General features: G+C 42.0%; 1 protein-coding gene across 1 annotated transcript in view; it reads right to left on the minus strand.

The window, feature by feature from the left end:
• LOC311121269 (uncharacterized protein) overlaps positions 1 to 9,971 on the minus strand; it is a gene marked incomplete at both ends in the record, with an annotated part of 63,429 nt that extends 53,458 nt beyond the window's left edge. The window contains one exon of the mRNA XM_084195779.1: positions 9,849 to 9,971. Coding sequence (XP_084051905.1) covers positions 9,849 to 9,971 — 123 coding nt within the window. The remainder of the gene's footprint in view (positions 1 to 9,848) is intronic.
• Between the last annotated feature and the right edge of the window lie 9,680 nt (positions 9,972 to 19,651).

Here is a 19,651-nt window from a genome sequence, read left to right on the forward strand (position 1 = left end):
AACAGCATGCGAAATTTATTGTCAATCAGTGTTGCTTCCTAAGTGGACAGTTTGATTTCACAGAAGTGTGATTGACTTGGAGTTACATTGTGTTGTTTAAGTGTTCCCTTTATTTTTTTGAGCAGTGTATATCATGTTTTAACAAAAGGACAGGGAGAGTAATCATATTTGGGATTGGTTTCGTTGCTCTCCAGATTCTGCAGAGTCTGTAAATTGATGCTGAAATCTTTGATATAATAAACCTTTATAATCAAGTACAGTGTCAGCGGATTTCTTATCAACACATCATCGCAGCATCGTTGTTCAACACCACATCTGTCAATACAGCAAATAAGTAGACATGGCTTGTTTTCAAAACAGCGTTTATTATTCTTGAGGTAAGTTTACACAGCAGTATGCAGGAACAGTTATGGCAATTTATGACATATACACAGTAGAAGAAAAATATACTACTAAAGCTTATAATAAATGCTACACCATATGCAAGGGAATACTTGCATATGGTGTGTTTGGGTGGTGCATTGAGGTGTTCTGAGTCACTTTGATACAAGGGGAGATTGTTGTTATGGGACCTTTCACATCTCCTCTTGAGAGTCATCAACTTTTTTGTATCCAAGCGGTATTGTCTGTGAGAGGAAGACAAAAATGCTATTAGACAAGCATGGGAAATCGTTGTGTACTGTCTGTATTCCTAGTAGCATGGTGTAGAACACCAGACATCTCACAGACACACGTCAGCTAGCTACAACACACAGGTATTGTTACTCCAAGACTAATATGAGTCATGAAGCCAAAGTCATTCCTTTACTCTCCGCCATCATCATCAAAACATTTCTAAAAAAAAAAATCCTAATGAGAGGCACTGAGCTAGCTAGCTATAATGCTAGATTACAGTACATTTTAGGTATAGCAAACATAGATAGCAAGCTAGCTAAATTTGGCTAGCTTGGCTTGTAGTGGTACTAGCATGCCCTGTTATGGCCGAATCGATCACCAAATTGTACTGTGCTGAACAACACCGCCTCACGTAAAAAGAGAGCTAATATTGTTACAGTAGCTAGCTACCGACAGCAAAACAACTTACTTGTTTGTCATTTGCCCTCCCGAGTCCTGGTCCAGCTGGTGTAGGCTGCCGCCACTACTTGCTGGTCTCGCAATTATTTTTCCTGCTGTCAACTCCTCTTCAGTGTATTCTGGCTCAAATAAATAGGGCTGTATGTTCCTATGGAAAATAACAGAATCAAATCGTAATTCAGCTCTTCTTCATCAGAAGCAGCCATTGTAGCTAATTAATTAGCAATCTTGGATAGACAGTGCACGGTAACATACCTCCCGTGAACCTGTAAACTAGTACCGCCCCTGTTTTGAAAAGCCATTGAGGGTGGGAACAAGGAAGTAGGGCTCCCGTTGGTTGTAATCTTTAAAAAGCCAGGGGAAATGAGTCAACCTAGATATTCAGCAATGTCCTTGCAAGGTAAGAACATTGTTGAGACAAGTCCAATGGCTCTATTGAACAAGCACCACCATATCTACTCGCTGCTAGCGTGATCGTGCAATCGGCGAAACACAAAGTCCACAAAAATTGCTACAAAACATGACTCCATTCATTTTTAGATCAGACAGCAGGCTCAATCAACCAATGACGTCATTGGTTTAACTCTCCCGGTGAGAAAATCCAAAAATACAGCTATAGTGCATAATTATGTCTGAAACACCCTCTCATCACTCATAATTATGTAGGGAGACTGGAAAAACTGTCCAGAGGTGACATTACCCTTTAAGATCTCTCCCTCCCTCTACACATCTCTCTCTCTCTCTCTTTCTAGGTGATTAGCTAGAATGGTGCTCCAGATGGATAGTAATTATCAAATTCTCCAATCACTTGGGTGTGTGTGTTAATAATTATAGAACGAGCAGATCAGTAATGACCATAAAGGCAAACAGCTGCCTCTAATCCGCAGGGAGAGAGGTGGGCAACCTGAGAGAGAGTTAGTGTGTGTGTGTGTGTGTGTGTGTGTGTGTGTGTGTGTGTGTGTGTGTGTGTGTGTGTGTGTGTGTGTGTGTGTGTGTGTGTGTGTGTGTGTGTGTGTGTGTGTGTGTGTGTGTTCAGGACTTCATTACTACAACTCCATATAGGCACTCAATCACCAGAGTAGCCTGAATGTGTGTCTGGATCAGACTGTCCTTTAGGCTGAGTTTAGCTTTCAGTGCCCAGACTGTCTTTTACTCCCTGTGTGTATGTGTGTGTGCGTGTGTGTGTGTGTGCCTGCTTGCCTGTGTGGTCCTGTTGCAGGGGCACAGTGTTGATATTAGATTTGCATGTATCAACTGAAGGCGATGCAATTAAAACCGTAATTAATTCATTAGTCTAAGCAAATCAAATATTAACAATGACTGAACTGAACATCAAACTCTGTAAAATGTAATTATCTGTAATGAGTCAGAGAATCACACATTCATACCTCTTTCTCAAACACACACACACACACACACACACACACACACACACAGACATCCATCTCTTTTTCTGCCACTACCCCTTTCTCTCTATATCTGCAGTAGTGTGATTGACAGCTGAAGAGGGAGGTGTTTTGTTACTCTGTGTTTTGTTACTCTGTGTTTTGTTACTACCCACACTTGGATCAGAGGGGTGTGTAATTGAGCACTCTTGTCTGTGTGTTTGTGTGTGTGATGCATAGTTACAGTATCTATTCCACTAGTCTGCTTTGATGTACAGGTATATTTCACTGCTACTGTAGACATCAGATGAAACACCAGTAACGATATAGCACAGTATAGCACACACAGACACACACATTTTGTGCACACCAGCAATAGGCTGAAACAGCAGAACAGTGACTGTTTATGTCTAAAAGTTTAGCAGGGGCAGTTTGGTATTCAGCACAATACGTGCCAAGAGGTGCCAGTCTGAAACGCTTTCGGTTGGGCCTGATGGTGTGTGTGTGTGTGTGTGCGTGCATTTCTGTGTGTGTGTGTGTGTGTGATCCTGCTCCACCACAACAGTGTTAGAATGGTGTCGTGCTGACCCCCACAAAGTGTTCTACTGATCACCACTAATGCCCTCCTACAGCACTTTTCGGACCACTGGTGGCTAACTGGCTATAGGCAAGTCAATATCGGAACCCTTGCCATATAAGTGACGGCAGCCGATATTGTGGTGTGCTGCTATAGTAATCCAATAGTGCACCGGTTCCAATTGGCTCATTCATCCCCCCTCCTCTCCCCTGTAACTATTCCCCAGGTTGTTGATGGGAATGAGAATGCGTTCTCAGTCAACTTACCTGGTAAAATAAGGGTAAAATAAACAGTCTAAATGCTGAAATGCAGTCGAAATAACCCCATCAGGCCACTTTAAGGCAATGAACAAAATGGGTACTATGTTGTGCTGACAAACCTCTCCAAACAGCGAGAGAGAGAGAGAGAGAGAGAGAGAGAGGAGAGAGAGAGAAAGAGAGAGAGAGAGAGAGAGAGAGAGAGAGAGAGAGAGAGAGAGAGAGAGAGAGAGAGAGAGAGAGAGAGAGAGAGAGAGAGAGAGAGAGAGAGAGAGAGAGAGAGAGAGAGAGAGCAGAAAAAGAGCTGCAGGGGTAAGGAGTCCCTTGCCTTGAGGGGTATGGAGAATTACTCTCTCTCTCTCTCTCTCTCTCTCTCTCTCTCTCTCTCTCTCTCTCTCTCTCTAATTCTTTCACCTACTCTCTTTACTTCCTTTCTCCTCACTCCCACTTTTTCCCCACTGCTCTTAGACCCTCAAACCTCAGATGACTATAGGAAAGTAAGCTTTGTAGTGGTAATGAAGGTTGTAACAATGACTCCCCAGTTATGATGCTACAGGAGCTCTGTACTAATGATGATAATAATGTACATATGGAAACACAATTTAGATACGGCCTCAGGACTCCACTTCACAAGTTGGTTCAACTGTTAAAGACTTTGTTAAAGACTTGTTCAAGAACGACAAGACTCCACGCACTGCATAGTTTATTCACTAAACTTCACCTCACACACACACACACACACACACACAAACGCACACAAACACACACACACATGATTAAAATCACTCAAATAATTCAAATAACCAACTCATCATCAAGCTTCAATTATTTTAATCAGCTGTTTAGTGCTAGGGCAGAACCCAAAACATGCAGGACCGAGTTTGGGAAACCCTGCTGTAGAAGAAAGTGGTTCTGTTCTCTCATGACACCGTCTTATCAGACCGAACATGACAGCCTGGTAATAGGAACAGTAAACACACACTCACACAGCAGCTGCTCCTCTCCTCCGTCAGCTCTGCCAGTTCATCTCATCTCACATTAACAACTCATAAATAATGTGTGAATTACTGGAGACCCTTGGAGCATGCCCATATATCACACTTTCACCCACATACACACACACACACACACACACACAGAGAGATGGAGAGAAGGTGAGAGAGTCAGGGCACTAAGAGGTAGACTCAGACTAAAGGCCAGTCTAATCCAGAGACCCAGGCTACTTCAGCACTAAGGAAAGGTTAGGAGGATACTCTGAAAGGTTAGGAGGATACTCTGAAAGGTTAGGAGGATACTCTGAAAGGTTAGGAGGATACTCTGAAAGGTTAGGAGGATACTCTGAAAGGTTAGGGAGTGAACGTTATACGAGGGATACCTGGAGGTAAAATGGATGGCCCTCCCCCTGAGGAAAATATATTTTTACCTGGCCCTCCCCGAACGTTTGAAAAAAAAACTCCCCTCCAAAATGATAATTAAAACCACATACGGTGAGGGAAAAAAGTATTTGATCCCCTGCTGATTTTGTACGTTTGCCCACTGACAAAGACATGATCAGTCTATAATTTTAATGGTAGGTTTATTTGAACAGTGAGAGACAGAATAACCAACAACAAAAAAATCCAGAAAAACGCAATGTTATAAATTGATTTGCATTTTAATGAGGGAAATAAGTATTTGACCCCTCTGCAAAACATGGCTTAGTACTTGGTGGCAAAACCCATGTTGACGTTTCTTGTAGTTGGCCACCAGGTTTGCACACATGTCAGGAGGGATTTTGTCCCACTCCTCTTTGCAGATCTTCTCCAAGTCATTAAGGTTTCGAGGCTGACGTTTGGCAACTCGAACCTTCAGCTCCCTCCACAGATTTTCTATGGGATTAAGGTCTGGAGACTGGCTAGGCCATTCCAGGACCTTAATGTGCTTCTTCTTGAGCCACTCCTTTGTTGCCTTGGCCGTGTGTTTTGGGTCATTGTCATGCTAGAATACCCATCCACGACCCATTTTCAATGCCCTGGCTGAGGGAAGGAGGTTCTCACCCAAGATTTGACGGTACATGGCCCCGTCCATCGACCCTTTGATGCGGTGAAGTTGTCCTGTTCCCTTAGCAAAAAAACACCCCCAAAGCATAATGTTTCCACCTCCATGTTTGACGGTGGGGATGGTGTTCTTTGGTTCATAGGCAGTATTCCTCCTCCTCCAAACACGGCGAGTTGAGTTGATGCCAAAGAGCTCGATTTTGGTCTCATCTGACCACAACACTTTCACCCAGTTCTCCTCTGAATCATTCAGATGTTCATTGGCAAACTTCAGACGGCCCTGTATATGTGCTTTCTTGAGCAGGGGGACCTTGCAGGCACTGCAGGATTTCAGTCCTTCACAGCGTAGTGTGTTACCAATTGTTTTCTTGGTGACTATGGTCCCAGCTGCCTTGAGATCATTGACAAGATCCTCCCATGTAGTTCTGGGCTGATTCCTCACCGTTCTCATGATCATTGCAACTCCACGAGGTGAGATCTTGCATGGAGCCCCAGGCCGAGGGCGATTGACAGTTATTTTGTGTTTCTTCCATTTGCGAATAATCGCACCAACTGTTGTCACCTTCTCACCAAGCTGCTTGGCGATGGTCTTGTAGCCCATTCCAGCCTTGTGTAGGTCTACAATCTTGTCACTGACATCCTTGGAGAGCTCTTTGGTCTTGGCCATGTTGGAGAGTTTGGAATCTGATTGATTGATTGCTTCTGTGGACAGGTGTCTTTAATACAGGTAACAAGCTGAGATTAGGAGCACTCCCTTTAAGAGTGTGCTCCTAATCTCAGCTCATTACTTGTATAAAAGACACCTGGGAGCCAGAAATCTTTCTGATTGAGAGGGGGTCAAATACTTATTTCCCTCATTAAAATGCAATCAATTTATAACATTTTTGACATGCGTTTTTCTGGATTTTTTTGTTGTTATTCTGTCTCTCACTGTTCAAATAAACCTACCATTAAAATTATAGACTGATCATTTCTTTGTCAGTGGGCAAACGTACAAAATCAGCAGGGGATCAAATACTTTTTCTCTCACTGTAGCAGGGAATATTAAATCCCTTTTTAGTAGGCTATCAATGTTGCAGTCGTGATTTCTATCAAATCAATCCGTGGTTGAGAACCACTGCTGTATTCATACCATATTCATGTTATCTGCTAGAGGGCGGCATTTACCAATTTAAGCGTTAAGGGCCGTTCACAACACTGAGCTATAATAAGAACGGTCCACACCAAGGACGATAATGATAAATTATACATAACTATAAAACGTTGGCAAGCATCCACACTAGAGGAAAGTTTATCGTTCTACAGTGGCCTACACCTGTCAATGGACTGATCAAAGCATGCTACTACACACTGTATAGGCCTATTATTAAGGTGGTAACACAGACCAGTCAGTGCTTCAGGGTGTGTTCACTGTCATAGTGACAACTGCTAATAATACTTCAATGTAGGCTACATGTAGCCTAATAAAAAATATAATATAGAAACACGCTTTTAAATTAAATGTAGATATTCAACCACAAACGTTGTTTAACCTGCGCATCTTTTGCATCATGTCATTGCTTGCCTCGTTGCTCAAGTGGTTTGCAAGTGATTTCAATTTTTCAAATGGATGTCAATTTGTTTGGATATTCACTTTCACTGTGCTCATCACTGTCTGTCCTGTGCAACCATTTAATACATGAAGTGATATAGGCAAAAACATTTTATTTTCTATTTTTTATTAGGATGCCCATTAGCTGTGGCGATTGCAGCAGCTACTCTTCCTGGGGTCCACACAAAACATGAAACATGACATAATACAGAACATTAAGCTGGTGTGGTAAGTGTGTGTGTCAGTGGTGTGTGTAAGTTGACTATGCAAAAAAATTGGAATTTAACATATTAATGGTTCTTATATTAAAACAAAAAGTGATGCAGTCAGTCTCTCCTTTACTTTTAGCCAAGAGAGACTGGCATGCATAGTATTGATTTTAGCTCTCTGATTACAGTGAAGCACAACACAATAACCGCTTAAACTTCCTGTTTTGAATGCTGCTTGCTGAAATAACTGCATAAAATCAAATCAATTTTTATTTGTCACATGCGCAGAATACAACTGGTGTAGACTTTACCATGAAATGCTTGCTTACGAGCCATTCCCAACGATGCAGTTAAAAAATAATAATACAAATAAAATAGTAACACAAGCGGAATAAAATAAAATACACAAGAATGGAGCTATTTATAGGGAGTACCATACAGCCTAGGCCTGATTATCCAACCATTTGGATCAGTTATGGGTCTATTCTCGACAGAGTACAAGGTCCAGAAAGGTACATTAGCAGATTACTCATATGGTGTATTTTGATCACAACATCGCACGCACTCTCTCTCTCTCCCCAGCCAGGGGTGTATTTATTACGGGAACCGTTTGCCGTTTATAATCAAACAGAAGCAAATAGAGCAAAACTAGAGTTTCTATTGGACAAATTCAGGTAGGTCCCTCCCCTTTTCGTTCCATTTGCTTCTGTTTAAGAAATATTTTGCAACAGAATCGGCGTAATGAATACGCCCCAGTTCTTTTGTTTTTGTATTTTACATTCAGTAAGCAAGAGCAAGCTGTAGTAGTAAATAAAATGCTTCAAACAAATGTACAACAAGCTATTGTAGGCTTAGTTTTGCTTTTCCTGGGACTCCAAGAGCTAAAGAGGAATTATTAGGAATAATAATGCAGTGAATAGGCCTAGCCTATAGGCTTACCCAAGGAATTTACACAGTGAAATATTTTTTTACTAATCAGATTTCGATTAAATGACAGGCAGCCGAGGATAAACATATAGCTCGTAAGCATACAGAGAGTCCAGCCATCCACATGGACTATTGTCCTCTCCATTCAGTAGAAACTCCTCCAACACCAGATTTAATCCATTTACTTTTTTCCACATTGAGGAACCATCTCCTATCAACTCCAAAATTCCAGTGAACTTTTCTAGACTCTCTTCCACGGAGAGAGACTGCAAGAAACCCATATATTATTGTGGAGATAATTTTTCAAGATCTGTGTTCCTTGCTTAATTTTGTGATGCCATGCTTGTTGTTGTGATAGACCACAGAGTTTTTTGGTGTATTGAAAACAACTGGGAGGTATGAAAAAAAAATTTGGTCAAATCATGACGTCAGTGATCTTCAGGTTGGAAAGTCTGAGCTTTAGAATGATGCCATAGTTTCCGACTTTGAATTCAGAGTTGGATGACCGTACTTAGTCTGACGTCGGAAGAGAGTGCACTGAAGTCGGAAGTCGGAGATTTCAGATTTCCCAGTTGTTTTGAACACAGCATTTCTGTTGCGCGCTAGCTCCCTATGACGTCACTACACATGCTATTTTATTAGCCAGATATTCTACACGCCCACGTTCTGGATACGCCAAAAACACAACCTATGGAAAGGCAAATGCTAAATGCCAACACAGGCGGGCTCAGCGAGGACAATGAGAGAGAGAGAGAGCAGGGTTGTACACCAAAGTTACACATAGTCGAATTCAATACGTAAATTCCAAAATGCTGACAAATGCTGACATTTAATCAATTACAAATTACATGACCCTCCCCTGGATAAAAAATAAATAAATACTAAACCTTCCACCTGACTAAAATTGAAAAAGCATGACCCTCCCCCATTTTCCTCCAGGTAACAATAGCCTAAATTTTGACCGGTCCCTAAGAAGGATACTCTGTCAGCACAACCATCTGTAGAGAAATACGGTTCCACCTGAGCACCAAAGTCTCTTAGCAGGCTTGGCATTTTACACATAAACAAATACACACACACACTGTGAGAGAAAAATTAACATGTAACATGTTTACCTGCTTTGTTTAATATTAATAGTTAACAATTATATACTGTTCTACTAATGCTGTGTTTTTGTAAAGGGATGGTTTCTACTCCAGCTCCCTGCAGCTAGTCTAGGCGTGTGGTCAAGGACATGGGTTTTCCTCGAGATAGGGGTATTGGACAATTGATTTATGGATGGCTAGGTGATAAAACCAACAGTCACATTCCATTCTATGATTAGTGGAGATGTCTCTGGTCTGACTGAGCCTGCTTTTTCATAGACTGAATTGGTGTCTGGGTGTGTAAGTTACCAGGGACAAGATCTGTTATGAATAGTTGATAATAACCTTGTCTTGGGAGCCAAACCATGGTTTCCATACAATGAGAACAGTCTTCACCGCAGATACTGTCTGCTGTGAATTATTCATTTATTTCATACAAATCCTAACCTTTTGACCCATTCCACACATCTGCTGTTTGTCATGTAGACTGGGAGGGTGTATCTTTGCTATAAAATATATTTGTATTGTCTGTATGTGAGAGCTCTCGGCCCAACACTCAATAGTGTTGGGTCGAACAGCCTCACTTACTACCTTATTAATACGTTTTGAATAAAGTAATATCCTGATTGGTGATTGACCTTGTCTCTCCTCATTATTGATTAGAATTTCCACGACAACACACACACACACACACATAGGTATATTACCGGTGATTGGCTGGAGGCAGTGGGACAGAGCGGTCCCCTGAAGACTCCCTTCACACGCCGGAAGTGGCCGTTGCTCAGGTGTGTGGAGCTGATGACCAGGTAGTAGCACGTGCTGCACGACATCCGGCCCAGCGCTTCCCAATGCGCAGGGGTCTTGCGTGTGTGCGGACGTCGGTTGGTTCGGTTTACTGGACTCTTCACCAGGTGAAGCAGAGAGTCAAGTATCCCTCCTCTCAGTCCGAGTCCGACCTAGGGAAGGGGAGGCGAGGATATTCAGATATTCCTCCAGTAAAATGGAACTTCAATAACAAGTGTTTATTCTTTATTATTAAATTATTCCTTCAGGCTGCTTACAGAAAGAAGCATGAGTAATGCACTGAGGGTCCGTTAAATAGTCAGCCTGTTGATGCCCGTGTTTGCCATGCCAACGTTCTAGTGAAAGGAGAAATCTAGCTCCTGGTACAGAATAGTTATTCTCTCTTTCTCAATCCTGATAGAGGATAATATTTCGTCTCCTCTCGTTCCTTCTTCCCTTTCCCCTCTGTCGACTATCCCCCTCTCCTTCCTCTCTCCTTTCAGTTCCCGGGGAGAGGCGAGGGTGTATAGTGTGGCGGTATCTGATGGCAGTGAGAACGGCTCGAGCAGATGTATCAAGCAGAGTTAGATGCAGTTGACAGGAGCTTTGCGCCCCTGGAGTCTCTCTAGGAAGAGAAAAGGCGTTATTTTCCTGATAGATTGATAGATTCCAGACGGTTTAGTTCGTAGATGTATAACTGTAAATCCAGTCACCTAGTTGATAGTTCTCTCTAGTGCATGCAGACACAGACAGACACAGGCACAGCAGAAGCTGTGTCCGTTCTCTGAAAAAAGAGCGCGTGAGTTTTTGGTGTTTGCTGTTGCAGCACCTAGTGTTCAACAGAGCTACAGACTCTGTTCTCCGGATGATCTGGCTCGTGTCTTTCGTTGGTGGAGCTGTCACTGTGACACGCGCGCTCCAGTCACCCGGGTTCCCGCGCAGAGAAAGAGAGGAGGGGGGGGGGGGGTATCGCTCGTTTCTCCGTTCAGTCTGAATAATCAGAGATGAAGCGGCGACTTTTCACTCTCTCTCTTTCCTCGGCACACTGTGAGGGGGTAGGGGGGTCGAGTAGGAGAGAGAGTCCGTCTGCGTAATCAGCGCAGCACTACAGCGAAGAGCGGTTCTGTTGTGTCTGATAATCAGTCAGATATGTGTATGTGTGGCACACTCATCTCTGTTGGGGGACGCTGAACCGGCGAGTGTTGTCTTCCAGGAACTTTCTCTCCCCCCTCCCTCTTTCCTTCTCCTTTCCCTCCTTCATCATTTCATAGCAACCATCAAATTAAAAGCGCCAAGTCAATAAAGACCCAAATGGCTCTCTTCACAGAGCTGATAGGCTACTAGTTAAACATTGGTAGTCAACTTGTGTCAGTTTTAGGATCCATGACCATTGTGTTTTAGGATCCATGACCATTGCGCAAACTTGATGCACGAAGAAATGGGACAACTAATGACAGCGATGGCAACGTTTCCACATATAGGGCACGTTTCAGTGATAAATATGTCTACCAATCAGTATTCAGTAATGAGGGCCTGGGTGTTGTCAGAGTGTTTCCGAGAATGGCTGCAGTAAGCTATAGCCCGGCGCTATAACCCATGTAGCCTAAGCACTGGCGCTGTCTACGGAACTGGTGCTAAAATGGAACAGTGACGCACGCACGCACGCACGCACGCACGCACGCACACACACACAGACACACACAGACACAGACACACACACACACACGCACACCTGAGCGTAATATAACTGGCTGTCCAGGAGAGTAGTGCTGAAATGGCGACTTCTTTGCTTGCATGCCACAGCTATGTAAAGGCAGTGCATCTCAATAATCTACAGTCCTCTACTGTCTCCTCTCCTTCATCTGCTCTGACCTGTCAGTGGTCTCAGTAGACATCTGCACAGTATCACAGTGTTTTCAGATGAAGAACAGGAAATAAGAAGAGAGAAAGCCACTTAACACTAAGATAATTGCCTAATTTCTGCAGTCCTACACTTTGGCGCTGGCTGCCAGATGAGTGCTGAAAACGGTGACATATCTCTGCTTTGCCATATGTATATGTCGGTGTGTGTGTGTGTGTGTGTGTATGTATGTGTGTATGTGTGTGTGTGTGTGTGTATGTGAGAGAGCTGGCCCTTACTCTAACAAGTAAAAGGCTTAAAAAAGACTGAGAATAAAAACGGTTCAAAAGTTCTTTATTTATTTAAAACTGCAGTAGCAGAGCAAGTTAAAACCATACAAAACTGTCAGCTAAGACGGATGTGGCTCATCATAGTTAAAAGACATTCAACCCTACAAACATTCTGGCACATCCATTTTAACATGGCTTAAAGACCTGTGTCAACTAACCACTTAGAAATGTAGTCCGGGATCTTAAGCGCTTATAAATTCGTAACATATTGTACGAAATAGAGTTCGTAACATATCTTACGAAATGGATGATGTAAAACACAATTGTACACAATTTTCAGGGACCCGTTTTGGCTCGTTGTAGCGGGTGATTTTGTACAGAGTCAGGTGCAGGAGGTTAAATCACAGAATATATGGTTTATTCAGGAACACAGCAGTACGCAGCAATGCGTAAAACATTGGAGAAAACAAGGCACACGGGTGAATATCCCGGCGATACAAAATACAATATAGCTCCACCGAGCTATAGTAACCTCCACAATAAACAATCACACACAAAAACAGGGGGGCAGAGGGAATACTTCTACAGGTACTAATGAGGGGATATGAACCAGGTGTGTGTAATAAACAAGACAAAACAAATGGAATGATGAGATGAGGAGTGGCCAGGGGCGGTGTGTTCAATAGGGCGATATGGGCGACGCACTGCCAAACGGGAAAAGGAAGGGATTTTTTTTCTAATCAATTATATCACGGCAACAGTAGTTATCAGTGTTGTAATCTAGACGTCTGGTCTGATCTGCCACTAAATGTCCAATCAGGCTAAAGTCGTGCTTCAAATGCCCCCCCCCCCCCCCCCCCCTTTTGGGGCGATTTCAGTCAGGTTGAAAATCGCCCAGAAGTCTCTCATAGACTCCCATGTAAAATCTATTTTTTTCAAATATCAGAGATTTCAATACAATCTCTATGGGTTTCTGAGGGCTTGCACTTACGCTCTTTCGTCATACGTAACATAACCATGAACGTAACTAAGAAAAGAGCGGGTAGCCTCATCAATCAATTCACTATTACTGTCAAAATGGCAGTGCAACTCGATTGTCTCTTTGAAATAAGTTCCTTTTTGTCGGCGAACAAATCAAGATAAATTGGCAACGAAACAATTAGGACCTCCCAGACCAAATTTTATAATTCAACAGGTTTCTACTAAAGGCGGAAAGTCCTACACCCGAGGATTTTCCAAAAATTGGTACGAACGAAAAAAGAACATTGCCACTCAACTGGATGAGGGATACAGGCTAGCTGTCCGCCGCCACAACGATGAGGTTAGTGTTGATAATCACAAGTTTACTGGAGAACTGAGACCAAGTAGAGACTTTGGACAGGGTGGATATGGTATAATAAAGGCCGTTTATTCAGAGGTAAAGATATCTGGAATCGCGTGCACGGACCCGTTCGTCAAACTCTTAGGGAGCTATACATTAAGCCCCATTACTTACCATATCAGATAAGAGAAATTGCTGCAGCTACATATATTTTACATCCTGGCCCTACATAGTTCACTATTTGCATCACTTACCAAAATATTACATGTGGTCATATATGCTTGGAAAGTGGAGATGCCATAGAACGTCAAAAAAGTAAACATTGCTGGAGACACATTGCCGTTTTGGAGAAGACATCGCGTTTGCTAGCGAAGAGATTTGTTGTGGCAAATTAACTTGGGCTGGGAATTGCCAGGAACCTCACGATAAGATATATGCATTGCGAGTCTCATGATTCTATACGTATTGCGATTCGATACTGTGATTTTATTGCGCACCATATGTCTGTTGCAGAGGGATCAGAAAGCCATGAGAACGAGTTTTGATCAGTCATGGAAATAAAAGTGCTGAAAACAAATTGGCTCCCAATGTGAAAAGATTGAGAACAAGCTATGAAGGAACAATAATGGTGTTTTGGTGCAGGTACAGCCAACTAGCGCTAAAATACTGCGATATTGTCAATACAGTATATCGTAAAGTATCACTATGTAACTCGATTTCTTTCACCCCAATCCCTCAAATTAACGGTAAATAACTGAATTGTTTGCCCCACATTTAGCTAAGACGATTAGCTAGCCAGCTAAAATGTTTTATTTAGTTAGCAGTCGCATCTACAATAGTTTACTGTCAATAACATGTCTCCAAAAATGACGTGGTGTCTCCAATTGTGTTGACATTTTACAATTGCGATGCGCATCCATGAGTATCCACTTTCTGTAGCTCAGCTGGTAGAGCACGGCGCTTGTAACGCCAAGGTAGTGGGTTCGATCCCCGGGACCACCCATACACAAAAATGTATGCACGCATGACTGTAAGTCGCTTTGGATAAAAGCGTCTGCTAAATGGCATATTATTATTATTATTATTATTATTATTATTATCTGAAGAGAGCCCCGAAACATTGTGTGCAGACATTTTATGCAATAAATGAAGTAGGTTGAATCTAGTAGTTCTGATCTTCTGATTGGTCCTGATGAGTTGGGCGAGGTCCCCTCCAGGCTAGTGTCACTGTTGCATTGGCTCTGAGTCGGGTTCTCTGTCTTCAAATGTTCAGCCTAAGAGAGGGGATTTTTGTGTGTGTGTGTGTGTGTGTGTGTTTAACAGTGATGATGTGTGTGTGTGTGTGTTTGTGTGTGTGTGTGTGTGTCCTCAGAGCAAGAACTCGTGAGTTGGAAGAACTGAGAGGCCTATGGCGTGGGTGTTGTCCTTGGCCACCTGCTGACAAGGCTGACAAGATAGGACCCTTTTGTCCATTGTTATTGGATAGGAACAGAACTTATAACCAGCTCCTGACCTAAATAGATCTTAGCACAACATTTTACTCAACATATCATATTCCATATTCACTATAACAAATATATTTACTACGACATTAGCAAGAACCGCCACATCCTCAGCCGGCTAATCCAGTGTGTGAAGTTTTGCGGAGTGTTTGAGTTAGCTTTGCGAGGCAAAGATGAAACTGAGGGCTCCACCAACCCTGGTAAGCCAACACTTTTGAGATCAGTCAATAAATGCTTCTGGTATTGACTTATATGCTGCCCCTGTCTTCATGTTGTTGCTGGACATATCTTTTTTAAAATGTGTGTAGGTCACCTAAATCATCAGAAAAATTGCCCCCCCTGAGAATTTTTTCAGGAGCCGCCACTGGGAGTGGCAGTGTCTAGAAAGCCGGTGACGACGAACGCCGAAGCCTGCCCGAACAAGGAGAGGAGGCAGCTTCGGAGGAAGTTGTGACACTCGTGAGCACTACAGATGTAGGATCTTAGTTTGAGCCAGTTTGCTACCGCAGGAAAATAATCATGTAGCGACAGGAAATGTGAATTATTATGTGGTTTATAATTAATTCAAATTCTTTGGTATGAGTTGATACATTTTACATTAGGGCAAATCAAGTCTGAAAGTTGAAAGTTGAAAGTGGAAATTACAAACTTTAAAAGCCTTTTAAAACGTTGAATACACTACAGTTTGCATTTCCTCTCGTGCAGGTAAATTCTCATCAACATAAGACTGATCAAAATAAGATCCTACATCTGTACTTTCTAAACTACTGGCTGAAATTATACAAAACCTTTGGATCATCACTTTAATTAGCTGGACAAATAGAAAACAAGAACCACTTAACAATGAACACCTGACTGCAATTGGTTGAAAATTATGGGACAGATCTAGAAACTGGAATGTTTGGCAAATTACTGAATGAACTAAGCACATACACAAACACAACTTGCTCTATAAATACTTTGAATAAATACATAACAAAAATGAATGTCTTTAGTGAAGGCCACACCTTCACAGTGTGTGATGTAACTGTCTGTATCAGGACGTCCTAAAACATCCCATCACATCCCCAGGGACTTTCTACTGCCCATAAATATAAAGATACAATATAGGAGAGATATGAACCCAGTCCAAATCTCTCTCTCTCTCTCTCTCTCTCTCTCTCTCTCTCTCTCTCTCTCTCTCTCCCTCTCTCTCTCTCTGTATACCAGGCACTTATTTGACCCTCTCTGGTCTCCCTGGAGACAATGAAACACTGACAAGCCTTCCTGTACTGCTGCTGTGTGATGGATGTCCCCTTCTGGAAGAATGTATGTGTGTGTGTGCACCGGCCTTCTAGACACTGCAACGGTACCCCCCTGTATATATAGCCTCCCTACTGTTATTTTATTTTACTTCTGCTCTTTTTTTTCTCAACACTTTTTTTGTTGTTGTTTTATTTTAACTTTATTTTTAATAAATGCACTGTTGGTTAAGGGCTGTAAGTAAGCATTTCACTGTAATGTCTGCACCTGTTGTATTCGGCGCATGTGACCAATAACATTTGATTTGATTTGATTTGATATACAGTAGCTTTGGCATACTTGTAGCTGTAGCATAGGTTGATCTGTGTGAGGGGTTGGTGGTTCAAGCCCTGATCACGTCGATTCCTCAAACTCACTGCTGTTTCTCAGAAGGTTATCTTTCTCTCTGGTAATCCTTTCGCCGCTGTGTGAGTGTGAGTGTGTGTATGTGAGTGTGAGTGTGTGTGTGTGTGTGTGTTTGCTCTAATCACCCTGGCGGTTTCCATTTCCTCATAGCTATCTCAAGCTTCTGCCCCACGAGATCGTATCACACAAACTCTCTCGCTCGCTCTGTCTCTCTCTGTCTCTCTCCGTCTCTCCCTCTCTCACACACACAGACAGAAAGAGAAAGACACAGAAAGAGAGACCCACATAAAACAAATAAAATCCCACAATGACCGAAATGCTGTCTGTGAGCCTTTGAACAGCTGCTCACCCAATTGGGAATGTCCTTGCAGCACACTGTGAAAAACACAGAAATTACCTCTGGAATTACTTCTGGAAGTCCAAACACACACGTACAGCTGTTCTGTCTCCTCACAGTACACACATGCACACGCACGCACACGCATACGCATACCCATGCATGTACGTACACACACTGGAACATTCTGGATAATACCACACAGGAGATGGCGTTCCAAGACTTTTATAGGGGATGGGAAACGTACTCCATATACTCTAGCCTCTAAGTGTGGAGACCCAAGAGAGCTGTTCTGTACACTTACCGCAGCAAACCGGGAACATTCCCAGAACATTAGCTAATATTCCCATGAAGTTCTAGTTAGGGTTTTATCTAACATTAGGATGATAACATCCCAAAAATGTTCAGAGAATGTTTTTGATACATTTATTTATCTATTTATTTATCTTTTTTTTGTTGTTGTTGATTAAATATCTTTGGAATGTTCTCCTAACATTCACTAAAATGTTGTGCAAAACATCTGTAACAACCACCACAGAACATTCCCCAAAAGTTTGTATGTTTGTATAAAACACTTACAAGAATGTTCTCAGAACACATTTCGTCTGTTCTTTAATGGTTCCCAGAATGTTTCATTAGGTTGTGGGAACAGTCTGGTGGGAACATTGTGGGTCATCACAAAAGATATGTTCCCAAAATACAAAAACTGTCCAGTTGTGCGGACGATCCTACAATGTTTATTTTACGGTGCAAAAAACACTCACCTGATGTTACAAGGATGTTCCCAGAACACATTTAATCTGTTCTTTAAAAGGTTCCCAGAATGTTTCATTAGGTTGTGGAAACAGTCTGGTGAGAACATTGTGGGGACAACACAAAAGATATGCTCCCAAAACGCAAAAACTGTCACATAATGTTTGTATCAGGGTGCACAAAACATTCCTTTGATGTTGCAAGAATGTTGACAAAACAGCCTTTCTGAGTTCTTTAAAGGTACCCAGAACATGTAACTAGGTTGTGGGAACAGTGTGGGTACATTACAAGAGATAGGTTCCCAAAACATGACATTCATACAATCTTTTAATTAGGTTGCACAATACATTCCCTTAATGTTGTAAGAGTGAAATAAATCAGTTTGTATGACGTTCATAGCATATTTATCTTAGGTTTAACATAATATTCCATTAATGTTCACACAATATACATTTGACCTTGTCTTGGATGTCCTCAGAACATTTCAAGAACATTTAGAAAACTTTCAAAAAAAATTCCCTAAGGAAACATGGTTATAGAATATGTGGGATTGAACCTGCACTATTCAAAACCGCAGCCAGATAATTAAGCCTCTGCGCCACCAGGGGATTGCTGTGGCCTTGTGAGTGTTTTTCAGTCAATTATGGTCAATCAGGACATGGAACACAATTTCTGAGTTACTAAAATGTTCTCATTCTCTTCATATGCTGTGTACTTATGAAATGTGATTTTCGTTGAGAAGAGCTTCCTTTAAATAAATGCTATTTTTTGTGTATTCATATGCTTCTTAAATAAAGACTCAGACTTGGTTGTACAAACATTGTAGGTTCAAACCCACATGTGCATACTGTCAACATATGAAGTGTAAATACAGTTGGTTTGTATGATTAAATGCTGTTCAAATGTCCTGTGAATGAAATTAAAATGCTATGTGTCTCTATATCACCTACAATACAGTTCTCAGATGCATATTTATATTACAGCTAGAGAGAAACACAATGGGGATGTATTCCAATCAGCTTTCTTATGCTTTAAGGAGCTACAAATTTGCATGCTGAGAATGTTGTGGTAATATTGCGTAAAACTTAAATATAACATTTTCTATGTCAACACAACTGGACAGTTTTAATGTTTTGGGAACCTATCTCTTGTCATATCCCCACAACGTTCCCACAACCTAAAGAAACGTTTTAGGAACTTTTAAAGAACATAGAAAATGTTCTTGCAACATCAGGTAAAACATTTTTGCAACCTAATAGAAACATTGTAGAATCATCTGCACAACTGGACACTATTTGTGTTTTGGCAACATATATTTTGTGATGTACCCACATTGTTCTCACCAGATTGTTCCCACAACCTAATGAAACATTCTGGGAACCTTTAAGGAATATATTAAATGTGTTATAGGAATATTCTGCAACATCAGGCGAATGTTTTATACAAACATTCTATAATCATCACCACGACTGGACAGTTTGCCGCGACCTAACGATTGTTCTGGGAAACTTCACAGAACCGATTTTGGTTTGCTGGGAAGAGAGTATTTAGCAGCCTGCTACCTTCAGGGCACAGTGAATAACTTCACACTTATATCCTGTCCCTTCTCTCTCAGAGGAATACCTCTGTGTATATTGCAAACCATCAAAACACACACACACACCATGTTGTTAGAGACAGAAAGAGAGAGGGTGAAGATAGATACATAAGGAGAGAGAGATATGGAGAGAGAGAGAGAGAGAGAAGAGAGAGAGAGAGAGAGAGAGAGAGAAGAGAGAGAGAGAGAGAGAGAGAGAGAGAGAGAGCAAAAGAGAGAGAGAGAGCGAGAGGGAGAAGCAGAGAGAGAGAGAGAGAGAGAGTGAAAGAGAGAGAGAGAGCAAGAGGGAGAAGCAGAGAGAGAGAGAGGGAGAGAGAGAGAGCGAAAGAGAGAGAGAGAGCAAGAGGGAGAAGCAGAGAGAGGGAGAAGCAGAGAGAGAGAGAGAGAGAGAGAGAGAGAGAGTGAAAGAGAGAGAGAGAGCAAGAGGGAGAAGCAGAGAG

The sequence above is a fragment of the Coregonus lavaretus genome, assembly GCF_964263955.1.
Source record: "Coregonus lavaretus genome assembly, contig: HAP1_SCAFFOLD_1911, whole genome shotgun sequence".
Classification (NCBI taxonomy): Eukaryota; Metazoa; Chordata; class Actinopteri; order Salmoniformes; family Salmonidae; genus Coregonus; species Coregonus lavaretus.